At 26.2% G+C, this 17,489-nt stretch overlaps 1 protein-coding gene across 1 annotated transcript; it reads right to left on the bottom strand.

The window, feature by feature from the left end:
* Positions 1-15,999: 15,999 nt before the first annotated feature.
* LOC135926601 (uncharacterized) lies at positions 16,000-16,784 on the bottom strand. Its single transcript, XM_065462527.1, has 2 exons — positions 16,424-16,784; positions 16,000-16,205 (listed from the first exon to the last, which is right to left on the bottom strand). The coding sequence occupies exons 1-2, from the start codon at positions 16,763-16,765 to the stop codon at positions 16,125-16,127; spliced, it is 423 nt and encodes a 140-aa protein (XP_065318599.1). The 5' UTR covers positions 16,766-16,784; the 3' UTR covers positions 16,000-16,124.
* Between the last annotated feature and the right edge of the window lie 705 nt (positions 16,785-17,489).

The raw sequence follows: 17,489 nt of genomic DNA, 5'->3' as shown, positions 1-17,489 counted from the left end.
CTGATCTTCCTTTTCCATTTGATTCTTTAAAGTATTTTTTTTTATGTTAAATGCCATAAATATATGAAATATATTTATATATTTTTTTATAAAAGTTTAACATAATAATTAATTTAAATAAAGAAGTTATTTAAATTTTAATACTTGGTTCTGCTTGCATGACTATTATAAAAAAAACATAAAAGCATTTTTTGGGATAAATTTTATACATGAAAGAGCTATGTTTTACTTTTAACATCCTCAAATATTAAGATTAAAACGGATAGAAATGCAAAATATTTATTCATTATTTAAAAATTGATTATTTTTTAGAAAAAATTCTCAAAAATAAAATTGCAAATTTATTTTTTCTTTAAACAATTACTATATATTTTTAATATAAATTTGATTAAATATATATAAATATTATTATTTATCAAGTATAAACATATTAAACAAAATACATTTACTATAGCATATATTTTTTTTATTAATTTGATCAAGACTTCGTGGTTAAGGTCAGAACTTAGTTAATTAATTAATTTATTTATTTTACACTTTCATTGCAGGTTCAAAAAACGTTACAAGTTAATTAATCTTATTTAATAATTTTTGGTTATAAAAATAATTAAAATTTAATACAAAAATTTATAATATTTAATAGATAAAGTATAAGGATAAATAATAATTTTTAATTTTGCCAGGATAGCTAAAAAAATTATTGTTCATTTTCTTTATTTAGGTTTATAATATATGTAAAAAAATATAAGAATTTGATTAAAAGATATAATAAAAATTTTTTACCTCATACCATTTGCACTTCATCTAGTTATTTAGAGTTTTACTTAGGCATTTGAAGTTTATTTAGAAATTTTACAACTTAGTAAAACCGGCTTTAAGATAATTTAAATTCGCAATGATATTACAACCGCATGATATAATAATTAAATGTATATTATTGTCCTGTAAAATCAAATTTTTTTCTCAACAGATTAAATAATTCGTTGTTGTAACTTATAATAACTTCCATAAAACCAATAATCATATACATTTAAACAAATACAAATATCTTAATATCTTAATATAATAAAATTATTTTAAAAAACTCAATCTATAAAAAAAAAATTAGGTTTGGGACTTTAAGTTCCCCAAAAAACATGAATAATAATATTTTAAACAGATAATTTGGATATTTTGTTTAAGAAAAAACTTTTTAGGTTTCTGATGCAAGGGCTCTTCTAAGTTCCGATTGACATATGTCCAAGGGAGATAACGATGGGTAAAAATAATATAATTTGTTAATTTCGAATAATATTTGATTTTTTTCGTCTAGACTTTATCAAACTAGATTGGAATTTACATTTTACGGAAAAGAGGCATGTGAAATTCCCAAATTAAAATTTTACCCTAAAGACCAAAGTAACGGAAGTTAAACCATCTGGACCTAGAGCATCATCTGATAATAAAGTATTAGGCTCCAGGATGTTTGGTATTCTAGCCCCCTAAGAGAAGGTCAAATAAATAAATTAATTACCGCATGCCTTGCATGAATGCCTTAACTGTTATTATATATTATAATTTGAATGTCCTATTGAAGCTCATTAGTTTATAACAATGAACCAAATATCCTTTATTTTTTATAAAATAAAAATAATTATAATATATTTCCCCTTACTCTATTTGTTTTTTATAAATAGCATCCAAAAACCGTTTAATTCCTTTATTTCACAAAAAAAAAAAAATTAAAACATAAATAGCGATGTGCTTTATTATGAAGGAACCTACTTTAACATGGTTCTTGCTGCTTAAATCCAGAATTACAGAATTGAGTTACAAGCACTCATTCAACTAGACCATAGATGCTCTTCGAAAATTACTAAATTTTTTTAAATAATTAAATTTTGATTGGTTCAATTTTATTTTTATTAAATATTTTTATGATCTTTATTAGTGACGAATAAGAAAATTCTGACTTGAAGACGTAATTTTCCTCATTTATTTAACCTACAAAAAGTAAATATTTTTAAAAAATAATACTAAATATGATTTTGTTAATTAATATAAGTTTTCAAAATGTTATAACTATAAAATAGAAAAATTTTTTTTTATATTACAGCTTAACTTTAGGGACACAACACAATTGTATTAAAAACATTAACTTTGAAAACTTAATGGAAACACAAGATTTAAGCCTTTTTTTAGTAACTATGTGGCTTGTTTATTAAAGGTAAATGATAGATAGCCCCTTCTAGACTTATAGATTTGAGATGTTTTTTTTTAATATTAAATATAATTAAATAAAAGTATTTATTTTACAATTATAATAATTTTTGTTTTAAATTACATATGATCTATAATAATAATAGTAGAAAATGTTTTATTTTTTCCTTTCTTCTAATGTAAGAATTCGAAATAATAATTTTTATACCCATCTAAAATAGCTTCTCTAAGTTTTTTTTGAGACAATTTTTACTTTAATTTTATATGAAAATGACAAAATAAATTCAAGTAATATTAAAATTTATTAATTTTTTTTTTTTAAATTTGTAGAAATAAGATACAGAATTAGGAATATCAAAAAACAACGTTAAAATTCCAATCAACGTAATTTTGATGGTAAAAATTATAAAATCTTAATTGGTGTAAAATAATATCGTTTATGATAGTTAAATTATTTTAACAAGAATAAAAATTAATATGTCAATTTACCATGTTTGACCTTAATCTAATCAATCTTAGAATCGATAAACTCTTACCAATTTCTCTATTCTCATTTTCAATCTATTTCCGTTTTTTATATGAATAATACCCTAAAACGACAAATTTCTTTTCCGACGAAGAAATGCAAATAGGAATCTATATTAAAATATTAGCCATGAAATTGCTTGCAAATACTGCCTTTTACACACATTTGATTGACACTTCTGTTATTTTTTTTTGAATTTGTTTTATCTATGAAGCCAGTTATGCAATATTAAGATTTATATTTTAATGTTTTTTACTTGTCGATCGATCATATAAGATGCAAAATTATCTTATCCTAAGATGAATAGTGCAAAATAGTGTTGTCAATTTGAGCAATTTTACCCAATTCTTTATCAGAACTTGTAAGTATTATAAATTATATTTGTGTGATTTTATTTATCTTAAAGAATTGTATCCTTAAAATATAGCAGGATGCACATAGTACAACTGCCGACTTTATTAAAAACGGCTAATTCAACATTATAGGTAGGAAAATATTGCCTGAGCGTCGAGATTTCGCCATTAGATGTTCCACCCTTTGTGCCATCTTTGAGCTAAATCTTTAGGCTTGCATAATCTTTTTCTGGATAAAATATTGAGTTGGCCGTTTCTAAAAATCCTAAAATCGATCCGTTTTACAACACTAAGTATACAACTGCTTATATAAATTGTTGTAGCTGTTGAAAAAATAAGAAACAAATTTAATTGAATACAGAAAATGTCAGTTATTTTCTGACATGGGAATAGAGTTTTCCTGGTGGAGGAAGAAAAAAACAATAATCACATGGTTGATTGTTAAAGAGAAGTCCTTTGTTGGAGATTTGGGATTAATTGGAGAAGATGTCAGCTGGTAAAGAATGGACTTTTGGGATGAAGAATATATGAAGATGGTTAATTATGATTTATAATCTTAATATTATTTTTTAATGGATAGGTATTAGTTTATATTTTTGTTAATGAATAAATTTGAAGTCTCATGATTCGTTTTTATTATGAATAATTTTATGGTTTGTTTTATAAATGTTTTATCATTCTATTAACCATGGGTAATATAGGGTATCGTGATAAAAGCCTACATATCGCTTTAACATCAAGCCTCGGTTTGACCATAATCCTCCTGTATTCCTAATACGCAAAAATTTAATTGCCAAAAAAAGATTTTGCTTACATTATATAAAAGTAGCTAATTAATCTTTATGGATTTTTTAATAAAGTTTTGAATATGTAATATATATTTAAAAATGAATATAATACTTTTAATCAGATTATTTTTGCACAAATCTGACAAGTCCCAAATAATTAAATTTCAAATTGTTAGCGAGTGATTGCAAAATGAATGAAAATTAAAATAATTTTGTTTTACTAGAGTAAATATTTTTTTTTTGAGACGGCACAACATACCTCTCATTTGCTAGACTCGGATATTTTTTTTAAATTTCTGCTTCAGATGCACGCAGAAATTTTCCTACACACCGCATTTAACGGTTCAATTTTCAGTTAATAATCATTTTGAACCTACTGAACTTATCTTCTTTATGCTAGATAGACATCAGTGTTTCAATATTTTATCCAGAAAAATATTATGCAAGCCAAGAGATTTTATCTATCGGCGAACTGTCGGGGCTTGTGTTATACTTTCTAAAACATCGGGTCAAATTGAGTCGTTTAACAACACTACTAGACACATTGCAATTCACTTACTATTAAAAATTATCATTTGATAACCCGGTACATTTATTTTCAAAACATTTTCGGTTTTATAGCAAAAAAATCTAATAAATATAAAAATTGGACATATTTTTAAATTTAAAGAAAAAAAAATACGTGTAAAAATTGATATTTTTGAAAATAGAATATATAAGTGATATTTTAATGTTTTTATATATGTTGATATATATTATAAATAATTTCGTTTTAAAATATTCGGACTCGCTCGGATATTTAAAACCGGGTGTGTGCTTGCAGGTATCCGATATTCATTAATTAAAATGAAGCGAGTAAATTCTCTCAAACAATATCGTAGCAATCTATTACAATTTATTACTATTTATATTTATTTCGTTTATATATTTCAAATCAAATCAAAGCAATATTTCAAATATAAAATTCTGTTTATTTTTAAATACATAATTATAATTAAAATCTATGATTTTTATGATATATAAGTATATATAAATTGTAAACCTAAAATTAGAATGATATAAACCAATAATATTTTAGCCGGTCAATTAACAGAATTTTGATCGTATTTAACCTACTGGTCAACTCTTGTTTTATTTATCCAGATTACAAAACTTTATTGAGATACAAACCAAAAGTGAACCAACCCGTTATAACCCCTCCCCAAGTTTGGCCCTCATAGGAAAAAATAGCATGGCCACACACTTAAAAGTGTATAACTAGGGACCATTACATAGCCAGTTAGGGTAGGAAGATAGTGTTGTCAAAAAACCGATTTTAACCGGATTTGGTGAGTAGAAGTCCAAACCTCTCTAACATCTATAAACAAAATTGACTTACACAATATTATTTCGGTTATAATCTTAATCGGGCCGCTATTTAAGTGTCGACCCTAACAGGGCTTTTCAAAACTAGTAAGAGAGAGAAATAGGTGTAGAAAGCATCGTTATTTATAATGAAATTTATTCGCACTATTTAACACTTAGTAGCTTGAATGTATTTTATTTAATTTTTTAAAGTGATTATAAATTGCAAAATTTTTCAGAAAAACAAATCATAAAAACGTATCTAATGATTTGTCAATACATTGGTAATATAAATATAGCACTTTCTTCTATTAACTGCTTGACTGATTGGAATTCTTGAAAATTTTTAATAAAAATAGCAAAAATTACAATCGTTCCCAATTTTGAATCTAAGTTTACATTTAATTATCGTGCTGTCATTTCTTCGCCAATCTTTGCCAATACCTAATTTGATTTTATGCCGAATATTTTTAAGTTAAGTAAAATTCGTATCTTAATTGTAAGGTTTATCATTTATTAAAAGATTATTGATGTATTTTTTTTAAAAATATAAATTATAGAAAAATGTCATCTGGTTTGATCCTATTATTAATTTAAAAAAACATATGTATATATATATATAATGAGAGCTTTATAAACAATTTAAAATTATAAAAAACAACAAAAATACAATAATACAAAACGCACATTATAACCGGATCTCTATATAATTCTAATGTATCATTATTATCAAAACGCAATTTCATACGATCCTATTCAAATTATATGTTCCATCATACAAGTCCATCGCCAAATGTCCATAAATGTCAATTACAAATCGATATTTACAACAATTGTATTCTGAAAAATAAATTTTAAATTTGATGGGAGAGTTGTCATTTTATGAAAAAGTTGCAAAAAAATCGCTCGATCCGTCTTCTCCTTCATAAATCGGAGGCAAGTTGTGTTCTCATTATGGTTAGAACTATAGTAGTCTCTGACTTTTAGTATTGTGGCCCAATGAGCAGATTTTTAGACGCGGCTAATTCAACGCGACGTTTTTTTAGATTCCACCCGGTCATATCACTTCCGCTTGTTAAATTCTTATATTCCAAAATATGATGCAAATATAAGATAAATCATCCAAATACCAAACGTAATTTACTTCATTTCTGTTCCCTCATGTGACACGCGTAATAGTTTTGGCAGAGACCCCGACATACATGGCCCCTATTTGCATTTGCCATGACGGCCTCCGCATTGCCTCCCATGTTTCTTAGTCGCCGATTTGACCACTTCTAACTTTTTGTAATCGCTAAACATAGTAATTAGTCAATTGAAAATATTAATCTTGTAATTAGAAATTATGTGCAAAGCCGGGCATGCAGGATGAAAAAATGTATAACAGACCAGGTCGGGATATTTGTATGTAAAAAAAAATAAGGGGTCTCGAGCCAGACAATTCATATATAGCAAATCGAGCCAGAGAGCAAAATCTGTATTTTGTAAATCTTTGTATGGGCCAACCCTAGCATTAGAATTATTATATCTTTTTCTTTGAATTTTGAGGCGAATAAAGAAAGAAAGAAAGAAAGAAAAAAAAATATTATTTGAAAATTAACTATATGCATTACTTTTTTGTATTCAAAAGACCTGTTAACTAGGTATTTTTTTAATGCAATTTAATTATAAATCGATAAAGATACCAATAATTCAATGGTCTATAAAACGGTTATTACAGAAATAGATAGCTCTAAAGTAGAGATATAAGAGGACCAAAAATAAGATTTTAAAAAATTATACATTAAGAATGCGTTGTTCATTAAAAAAAATAAACAGTCTCAGTCGGGCCTTGCTTTGTAGGCCACTGTCTTATATAAGTAGGAAAAATATTTTAGAAACCTACTCACGAGTCTTATAATTATGCGTTTTAATTTATAGTTCCACACAACAGAATAATAGCTTTGGCCTGTGTGCCAACCAATAATTCAAAAAAATCATATTGATATCCACAAAATGTTTTATTTTTTAAAACTCTTTCGAAATTTGGTTATTAAAATTTGATAGGTATCAATTATTACAATTATAAGTCCCCATCTTGTTTCTACTATCTCGTTAAATTATTAATAATAATTCCTCTTATAAAAAAGATAAACCAGTTATAGTGAATCCACTACATATGTGTACTAAATCACTTCCCATTATAAAAGCTCCATTATTCAATTTTAAATCAACCTGTGTGTGTGTGCGAACCATTCAAAATTTGAAAAAAATATACCAACTACAGATACTTTCGATACACTGGCATCCGTCACAACAATTGTCTTCAACTATGCAACCATACCCTTCACCGATACACTCGGGAGTTACATAGTATTGATAACGATCTATTGATCTCTTAATAATTTTCCTTAGATAAATGTATAAAAAGGAAGGTTTTTTTTTTACTTACACTAATAAAAGCTTTTTGAAATTATTATTATGGGGGGTTATTATGCTTTGCAGTATAGTAACGTTATAATAAAATTTCCAATTTTCGTAATATAAATTAAATTACCTTACTTATTGATTTATAAGTTAAAATTTATTTTAGTTATATAATTGTGTTATATTAATATCATTCTTATATTGTAGCGTGAGTGATTAATTCCACTTATCATTGAGTTAAGATATCACTATAATAGATTAACTCACTAAGGATGGAGTTGATCTTGATTAATAACAAAGATCCTATTACAATGTAATTTGATAGGGAGAGTTTAAAAAAAACACATTATTGGCTAACATATATATATTTATCTTATTTTCTTTACTTATTTTGTTTTTCTGACTGATAAATACTTTTATCCATTTAAGAACCAAGATCGGCACCAGAATCTATAAGGTTTGTCGCCATAATTTGGATGACTGTAAAAAAGATGGTAGTTTTACATAAATAATTGATCATAAATTTTCTAGAATTTTTTAGCAAAAAATGTAATCATTATATTTTTTTTAAAGTTACTAGAATTCTTAATTTTAATTAAACGTGTTTCTGTTGACTAGCAAATTTCCCCACAAGAATTCAGGGTGATCCTAGACTGGTCCTCGATTTGATAGAGGTATAACTTGTAACTTTTGCAGACAGTGGCTGAGAACGGCCGAGGGGGAACGGGAGTCCAAATCTATAAGGGAATGGAGGCTTTGCCTTCTCAGATCTGCCTTAATGGACTGTTGATCCTTTTAGTTCGGGTTTTTATCTTGAAGATCATATTTATTTTCTACATCTTAGCAATATTATCTTGTTAATTCTAATTAAAATAACACTATAAATTGGTCATTAAAAAATTATTTTAATCTAGATTAATATTCAAAAAATGTTTTTAAACTATTTCATTACAAAATATAATAAAAGTGTTTTCTCTAGGTACTACAAGAATAGATTAAATATTTTACTAAAACATGCCTTTAGCTATTTCTTCTATGACTTCCTCTGCATGGAATATACGTAACAGAGCTAACTCATTAGTTCTAGTTTAGCTATAAGTCTACTCTAGAATTGATCGCATTAGTATACGTAGTTATAGAAGTGATGGTCAATATCATGTTATTAAAATATTTTTTTATTAACAGTTTTAGATTTATTGCTGCTGAAACAATTCTAATGCGTTAATAAGTTTACTTGGACGCTCTGACTAGAAATATATCTCTTTCTAGATTGTAATACTAAGTTTTAGTATCTGATTTAAACGGCTCATATTCTCCCATAAAATTCTACTTATAGGGCTATTTTATTAATGCTCAAAATTATTTTATTACTAAGTAATATTGGTGGAGAGTCGGTAACAAAAAGTTTAAAAAAAATTTTAATTGCTATGACCAGAAAAATTAAAATTGAGATTTAATTATTTATAGTGTTGTTGAAGGGCTCGATTATGAGGCCATTTATAAAAACGACTAAATACAATATTTTAACTAGAAGAATATACATAGATGGGGCCTCTGGATTTCGCCAATAGATATCCAAACCTATGGGCCACCTATGAATAAAATCATGAGGCTTGTGTAAGGATTCTTCTGTATAAATTATAAAAAAATAGGCTAAAATTCAGCTGTTAAATGAGTGTCATCGATGATAGGTCTAGGGTTTATCCATTTAAATTTTTATTTTATCGATCAAAAATACCTATTAAAGATGGCATGTAAAATGTTTGAGACAATTGCCTTCTCCTCAAATAATATAAGACGGCCTTTTTGTCTTAATTCGTTGTTTTGACAACATTCAGATTTTATTGTTGAAGACATCTACTGAGAGTAATAGTTTTTTTTAATATAATTCATTTAAAATGATTGAAATAATATATAAGTTTTGAGAAATTAATGCCTACAAATCTTTTACAATATTAGAACTTTTAAAACTTTTATTTATATTCAAATTTTCCATATATTTTTTTATATATAATTATAAATGATTCAAAGGTTAACACAGCAAAATTGTCCATAATTCATGAGATGAGTATTCCAAACTTGATAGAATATATTTTCAGTAAAATCATAAAGTTGTAAAAATAACTCATTGCCGGAATAGACGCTAACATATATATATAAATTGTACAAAATTTAGTAAGTTAGTATAGTGCGCAGTCTCCAAATCTTCGCCTCAGACGTGAAAATTAGCGAGTATAGCACATCGCAATTAGCAAATAAATAATATTAAAAAAATTGAGGAACAAATGTTTAAAAAAACTAATTATGAGTTGGGAATATCCGGGTTCGATCTTACTACCGGCAGCACCGGTTCGGATTTAGTCGAGTCGAAAAAAAATTAATATTTAGGCCTTTTATAGATTCCTTAAATTTTGATACATTATATGTCTATTAAACGGAGATTATAAATATATGTATATACATTAGATGTATAAAAAATTGGCTAAATATCTTTTTTTTAAAAAACTTGGTTAAAATTTTGAATAGATGATATTAAAGAGGCAACCTCAGTTTAAACAATTGTTGTTTTCTTTTCTGTTTTATATTTACTTATATATTTAAATACAATATTATTTCGCCATTCTATCGTTTCACATTTATGCTCAAAATTTTCGGCTTTTATTATTACAAAAGAATACAATAACAAATTACAAAAGCTATTAAAGCCAACGTACTTGGCTATTTTTTATACTACCAATAACAAGGGTATATAAAATTTAGTTGCGTTATATATATATATATATAAGAGTAGTATGGTAAAACTCTAAACGCTCAAATTTGTTAGCCTTATAATTCTTAATTTAAATTAACCAGATTACCAAAATAAATTTTTAATAAGATATTTAGTTATCCAAGTGATGATAATGCGCAGGCCCTATGTTCTGCATATTTTTTGAATAAATTTTAATTTTAAAAAAACTTGTGAACATATGTTTATGTCATGTGAGCCGTTATAATTTTTATTACTTAAAAATTAATTTATCTACTTAAATAATTCATAATTTTATAATACATAAAAAACGATTTCAATTTATAAATTTAATATAAGATTAAATTATTGATTAATGAACCAGGGGTTGCCAGTCCTTCTGGATTATAGCGTAAAAAATTCTCAATTTTTTTTTTGCATATTTATGCCAGACATGCCATCTATTAATTTAGACTTTCTCTTGATTTCTTTTATATAATATATATATATATAAGTATCATGATACATAAAAAGGTTGTCTCTAGAAAATTATAAAAAATTATTCTGTAAAATTAGTCCAGCCAAAAATTTAAGACCCACTTTTAATTTATCTTGCTCATGCTTTTCAATTTTTTAGAAAAGAATAATTACTAAAATAATTAAATATCTTATATTTTAAAATCGAAATGTTATGAAAAATCTCTCATACTGAAGAAGAAAATAATTCTTATATAAGTTGTTTTATATTTAATATTCCAATCTTCATGCAATGATATCAGAAGTTTTTAAGCAATTCTGCACAAATTACATACAGTTTTAAACAATCAATGATTTTTGACTCGTTAAATTTTTTCAATATTTCTTTTCCATTTTTAATTTCATTAAATTAAAATTATATGTAGATTACAGAGAATTAAAGAAAAGTACATTCACTTTAGATGCAATGTGTAAATGCCTTAGAATTCCACTAATTCATAGATTAGAGAGGAAAAACATTGGAATACAGGTATAATATACGAAACATATTTTAATATCAGACCAGACAAGACTTGGAGCAGGCCATGTTGTGAAAGACATTCAACAAGGCATAAATATATAGATATCCATTTTAAAAAAAATTTAGAACTATTTATTAAAAACAATCATTTTAAGCAGTTAATTCTGTGATTAATATTTTATTTGATTTTTGTTGCGTGCGCATTCATTCTTTCAATTTTTATTTTGTGATTAATATTTTTTTGATTTTTTTTGCGCATTTATTCTTGTGATAAATTATATAAAAAATGCTATTTTTTAAAAATTAGAAAAAATTATTAATATTTTTTGTTTTTTATTCTGCATTAATTAAATAGGTATATATGTTAGCGGCAATGTGTTTTTTCCGACAATGTGTTTTTGCCGGCAATGTGTTATTTTTTCAACTTTAAAGCAATTTTTAAGCGCGTTTTTTTAAATTTAAAAATCTGATTTTACCGGAAATGTACTCAATCATGCTTGGAATACCTACCCTAAGAAATTCAGATAATTTTATCATGAGCTTTTAAACCTAATATATTTTATATTATTTCTTCCATAGATTTTTCATATAAATTATAATTAACTCAAAATTTAAAGGTAAATTTCTCTACAATTCATAAGATAGGTATTCCAAACATGCTGGAATTCATTTCCGGTAAAATCAGATTTTTAAATTTAAAAAAACGCTCTAAAATATTGTTTTAAAGTTGAAAAAATAACACATTGCAGGTAAAAACACATTGCCGCTAACATATATAATTATTGCGTTTTTTTATATTTTTTTTAAATTCAGTCGTACGTTTCTATGGGACTTTTAAAATAATGAAAATATATCAAGTAAAGTAAATATTTTACTTTGAAGAAACAGTAATTGTAAACAATATAATTTTTACATTAATATTTAGTATTTAAATTATAAATAGTATAATTTTTACATTAGTATTTAGTATTGGACTTTTAAAATAATAATAGTGTATATTCAATGAATGATCTAATACAAGATAAAATTTCTTACTTATTTATCTAACAAATTGCATTGTGTAAACTTATTTCCCAATTCTGCTTCCCTCGATTCACAAAATAGCCAGAAAAAAAAAATTAAAAAGAAGAACATAGGTTCTCAAAATAATTTTTTTTAAATATCATAGGCTTCGCAACTAAGAGTAGTGTTGTTAAAAGGCTCGTTTAGAGACCGTTTTTAAAAATAGCTAATTCAATTTTTTAGCAAGAAAAATAGCCTAAGTCTAGAGATTTCGATAAAATCTAGACCTTTGTTCCTTCTATTAGCAAAATCTTCAGGTTTTCCTAATATTTTTCTGGATGAAATATGGAGTTAGCCGTTTTTAAGAATCGGCTCAAAACGAGTCGCTTAACAACACTAATCCTAAGAGTCATATTTTAGAGGATTTGAAACGAAAACTCATCCATTCTCTTTAATAGCGTATATGTTCTCAAATAATAGAAAATACCAAAAAAATTCCTAATTCTGCTCTATATATCCTAATAAAGAAAAGAAGTAATTTTAACCAAAACTTCTACAAGAAAAAAAAAATGCTTTGGTAGAAAGATAATCTTTGAAAACCAAAAATTGACAAATTAAAATTTATTTTTTTAAACAAATTAAAAATTACGGCTTTTTTTATAAACGAATCCAGATAATTTATATATATTTAAATAAAAAATAATGTTTCGTGGAGATTAATACCATGTTTTTTTATATACCTTCCATTTATTTACATCGATATAATTTCCATATATAATAGTTATAATTCTAATTCTTTTAAAATTTTGACATCCCCTCTCTCTGTTTTCTGGAAATAATTTATCGGATAAGATATATTTGTAGTTGTTTATACGAGAAGGAAAAGGAGAGAATTATGGAAATAAATCATTAGATCTCCACTTTTATCATTGGTTTAGAAAAAATTTTGTTAATTGTTGATTATCTTGTATATCATTATTTATAAACTCTTTCTTTATGTTTGTGTGATTCAAACTCCGTGATTTTTTTCTTGGAGAATTGTAAATTCTCTCACCTTAGATTATTTAATATACAATCTTCACTCTACCATCCTCCTTATCATGATTCTCACCGTTAGATGGCCTCAAAGAAAATTAAATGGCATTTTAAAAATAATGAGACCCGTATCAAAACATAGTATTCTAACCCCACTCCTAGATCGGCTTTGGAGACCTAGAGCAATTGTTAACAATTACTTTACAAATCTTTTACTCCATGTCCATGTTTAAAATGTTATAAAAAGGTTGTCGTCATAATATCCCCCATCTAACAATCAGCTGATAAATTCAAGGGGCGAAAACGCGGCGGCTAGAAATGGCTAAGCTCAGACCCCTCAACTTCTTTTTGTATTTTTACCCTCCCAAAATTTTGAAAAGTGGTTGAGTTCACCCGCCAATTAAATTTTGATTCTCTTTCTGATTTTTATAAAGTCAAAAAATACATTTTTTTTTTCTTTCTTTTTTTCATATTTTTCTTTTTAAATATTTTTCTTTTTCATATTTTTAATTTTATTTTTTTTTTCCTTGCATTATTATAATATATCTTCTTTTATTTTTAAAATTAAAACATAAACATTTATATATAACTATTATTGAAATTAAAAAATATAGATTTTAAAATAAAAACAAATAAGGATATATTAAAAATTAAATATATTTATAAAAAAATATATTAGTATAAATAATCTAGGAAGAAAAACGTAAGAAAGAACTAAGATTAAAAATCACCCTAGAGAAGTGAATGCTTAATCCTGCTGACGTAAGTAAAGTCCTTCATTGGGATCCCCTGAGATCTACATATCTAATTTTTTTTATCCTATGGTTTTAATGAAATTGAAGGCCTCACTTCCGAACACAACCCTAGGGTTTATTGGTAACGATTGGTAATGATGAACACAGTGTTGATTGGGGCCAGCTTATTTGAAAATAAATATTTTGATTTTTAATCTTATTTTATACAAAAAAATTGTTAAAAACCAGAACAAAGACTATACATGGTGGGGAAGAAAGATAATAAATTGACAATGATGATATACGTTTTTTTAAAAAAATTTATATTTTGATTTCCCTCAGACTCACTTCTATTATTGAAATATTCTGTGGAAGTTGGATATCATTTTGACCCGATGAATAATTTAAACATCAAATTTTTTTATAATTCCTCATATAAATTTTACTGCTTTGTTAACTCATCCAATAAGGTCCATTCACCCTAAAAAGTCTAAATAGTTAAGGCAAAAAACTATCATCCTATAGTTTCGATTGAGGTATTAAATCATTTAAAGGATAGCTTCAATATTGATAAAATATAATCAACTGCCTCAAAAGCCTAGCGTATCTTTGCTACTGTTATGTATGAGCTAATCTTAATAGTAACCAGAGTAAAATTAGTTACAATTTTAAACAAAATCTTTTTAGGAAGATTGTATTAGTTAATTAGGGTTTAAACCTTTCTACTTAAAGAAGAAATCAATAAATTAGGAATTTACCAGGTTTTCTTCGATGCCCTTCTACCAACTACACTTTTTATTGTCGATTTAGCTGATTTTTAAATACATCTAACCAAATATTTTAGCTTAGAAATATGTTGCCCTTAACCTTGAGAATTTCTCTGATAGATCTACAAAACCTTGGTATTATCAAAATCTTCAGGTTTGCTTAAATATTTTAATAAGCCGTTTTAAACAACACAAAGTTTTCACATTTAAAAAAAAAATACTTAACTGTGTCGAATATATCATATATACTTTATATTGCAGTATATACTGACGTGTGTGAGGAGGCTTTCATCTCACGAATTCGATGAATGATGATAAGTTAATCGAACGAATCTAGAGTTAACAATTTTCCGCGCCTTCGATATCGGAGCGGATTCCGGATTCCATATATCAAAATATGGCATGAATTACCGCGGAACGAAAAAATTCCTTCCCCCTTCTCCCGCCAAATTTTTAGGGCAAAACACCACTGCTAAGCCAATAACTTCAAAAATTTGCTTATCATGTTTTGAGGACAAGATAAATTGTGAAGAATAAATACGATTTTTTTTTAAAAAAAAAAAAATTTTTTTTGATATTAAAAAGTGTGTCTTTTCTTCTGATATTTTATAAAAATTTATTTTTTAAAACGGATTTACAACCATTTTAAAATATATTCGATTGGTGTTTCATTAGTGAGTGTCGTGTGTCGTTAAACGGTTTAAAATTTTAGACTATAATAATTTTAGGTTGGCACTGAATATTTTGGGCTCATAGGTAAACGGAAAGGTTTGGAACCTCTATTCTCCAGATCTCTTGGCCAATATAATATTATCATGGCCATGGATTTTAACCTTTCAACCCTTTGTTAAACAGCTGGATTAGAGTCCGATTTTTAAAAACGGCCAACCTCGATATTTACTCAAGTACAATATTACTCAAGTTCCTGAAGAATTTTGTTCGGAGATGGCATAAAAGTCACAGCATCTATTAGGTGAAATCATGGGGCTTAGAGGCATATTTTTCTGGCCAAAATTTTGTTAAAGTCGTTTAAACAACACCACTTTCAACTCATTAATAGATACATCAGAATTCGTTTATTTATTTATTATTATTATGAACTAAATAATGAGATTCTACATATAAATTTATATGATTTTGAAATATCGAAATGAAAAGGAGGTGAAAATTTTATTTTTAAATGATTGAAGGTGAAGAGATTAAAAGATGAAAGAAGAAATTTGGTAACGAAAAATTTATTTGATGTCATTTTCCTGTCTTTTGTAAAATATCCTGTATCCTGTTAGTCATCACATTTTGGCATTCCTTCAATCTTTCTTTTTCTTTCTATACAAAAATTTTTTTGTAAAATATACGATTTAGAAAGAAAGAAAGAAAGAAAGAAAAAGGACACATATCATTAATCCTTCTCAACATTTTTCTACATCATTCATATAGGTTTATGAGTTGTGATCAAAAAAAACATATTACATAAATAATGGAAAGATAATCATTGTACAGGGAACTCTTATATGTTCATTAGAAAGTCTAAGAAAATTATATACTTCTATTAGTAAGGAGATCTCGGTCTTAATTCTTGAATTAGAATCGGCAATGCACCCATTTATATCGTCGCTTAACAAGTCCGGCATATTTAGCTGAGCAGCCACTTTATTGTAATCAAAAGTATCCCTATCCGCTACATATGCTCTTTTGCCTCCGCCTCCAGACCAATTTCTAGAAAACAGTACTTGACTATTGACATGTTGACACATGTGCATCACCAAGAGCGTAGTTAAAAGTAAAGTTTTAAATACTAAATGGGTTCTAGGAAATTTCCCGCTATTTAAAGTTTTTCTGGCATTGGATCTTTGATTCCCATTTGAACACAGTGTAGGAGTCGTCATCTCAATTCTTAAATTCTAATTCAATGTTAAATAAAAGTAATAATTAAAATATAATAGATTAAAGTTTAAAAAAATTAGCTTAGGAAATGTTAAGTAATGGAATCTATTACTTGATAACCATAAAAGTTACATGTTAGATATGATATAGGATTATACGAATTAAAGTCAATAATCAGTGTATCCATTTCTAAATAGTATTACTAAATAGGTTAAAATTATATCAATAAATACGTTCAAACCTTCTTACCGTTGATTCGAAATAAATATTTTAACTCTTATACATATAAACTTTTACCAATATCGAGTATATAATGAAATTGCGTTGACAATATGAAAATCATATTCAAAGAAACCAAAAGGCAAAGTCATTAACGTTCTTAACGTTTCCCGGATGATTAGGATATCTCAAGATCATTTCTTAGAAACTCCTTCAAAATAGCCAAATAATAACGAAAATGGTGGACCTCTATGATTCTTCAGCTACAATCCTCCAGCATCTATATTCTCTATGCTCACTTTTTTACTCTGCGCGACGTAAAAAGTGTTAATAATTTTTTTATGAGGATATCCCGTCTAAACTTAATAATTTTTAAAATTTTAATAGAATATATTCAATATTCTCTCTTTAATTTTTGTTGCTTATATACATAAAAACACACTTTTGCGTAGGTTTTCAAAACATGTCTTTTTTCTTCTAATGAGTACAATATATTATTATTATAAA

The sequence above is a fragment of the Gordionus sp. m RMFG-2023 genome, chromosome 3 (assembly GCF_954871325.1).
Source record: "Gordionus sp. m RMFG-2023 chromosome 3, tfGorSpeb1-WG-v2, whole genome shotgun sequence".
Taxonomy (NCBI): Eukaryota; Metazoa; Nematomorpha; class Gordioida; order Chordodea; family Parachordodidae; genus Gordionus; species Gordionus sp. m RMFG-2023.
This window is presented reverse-complemented; position numbering and strand designations above follow the sequence as displayed.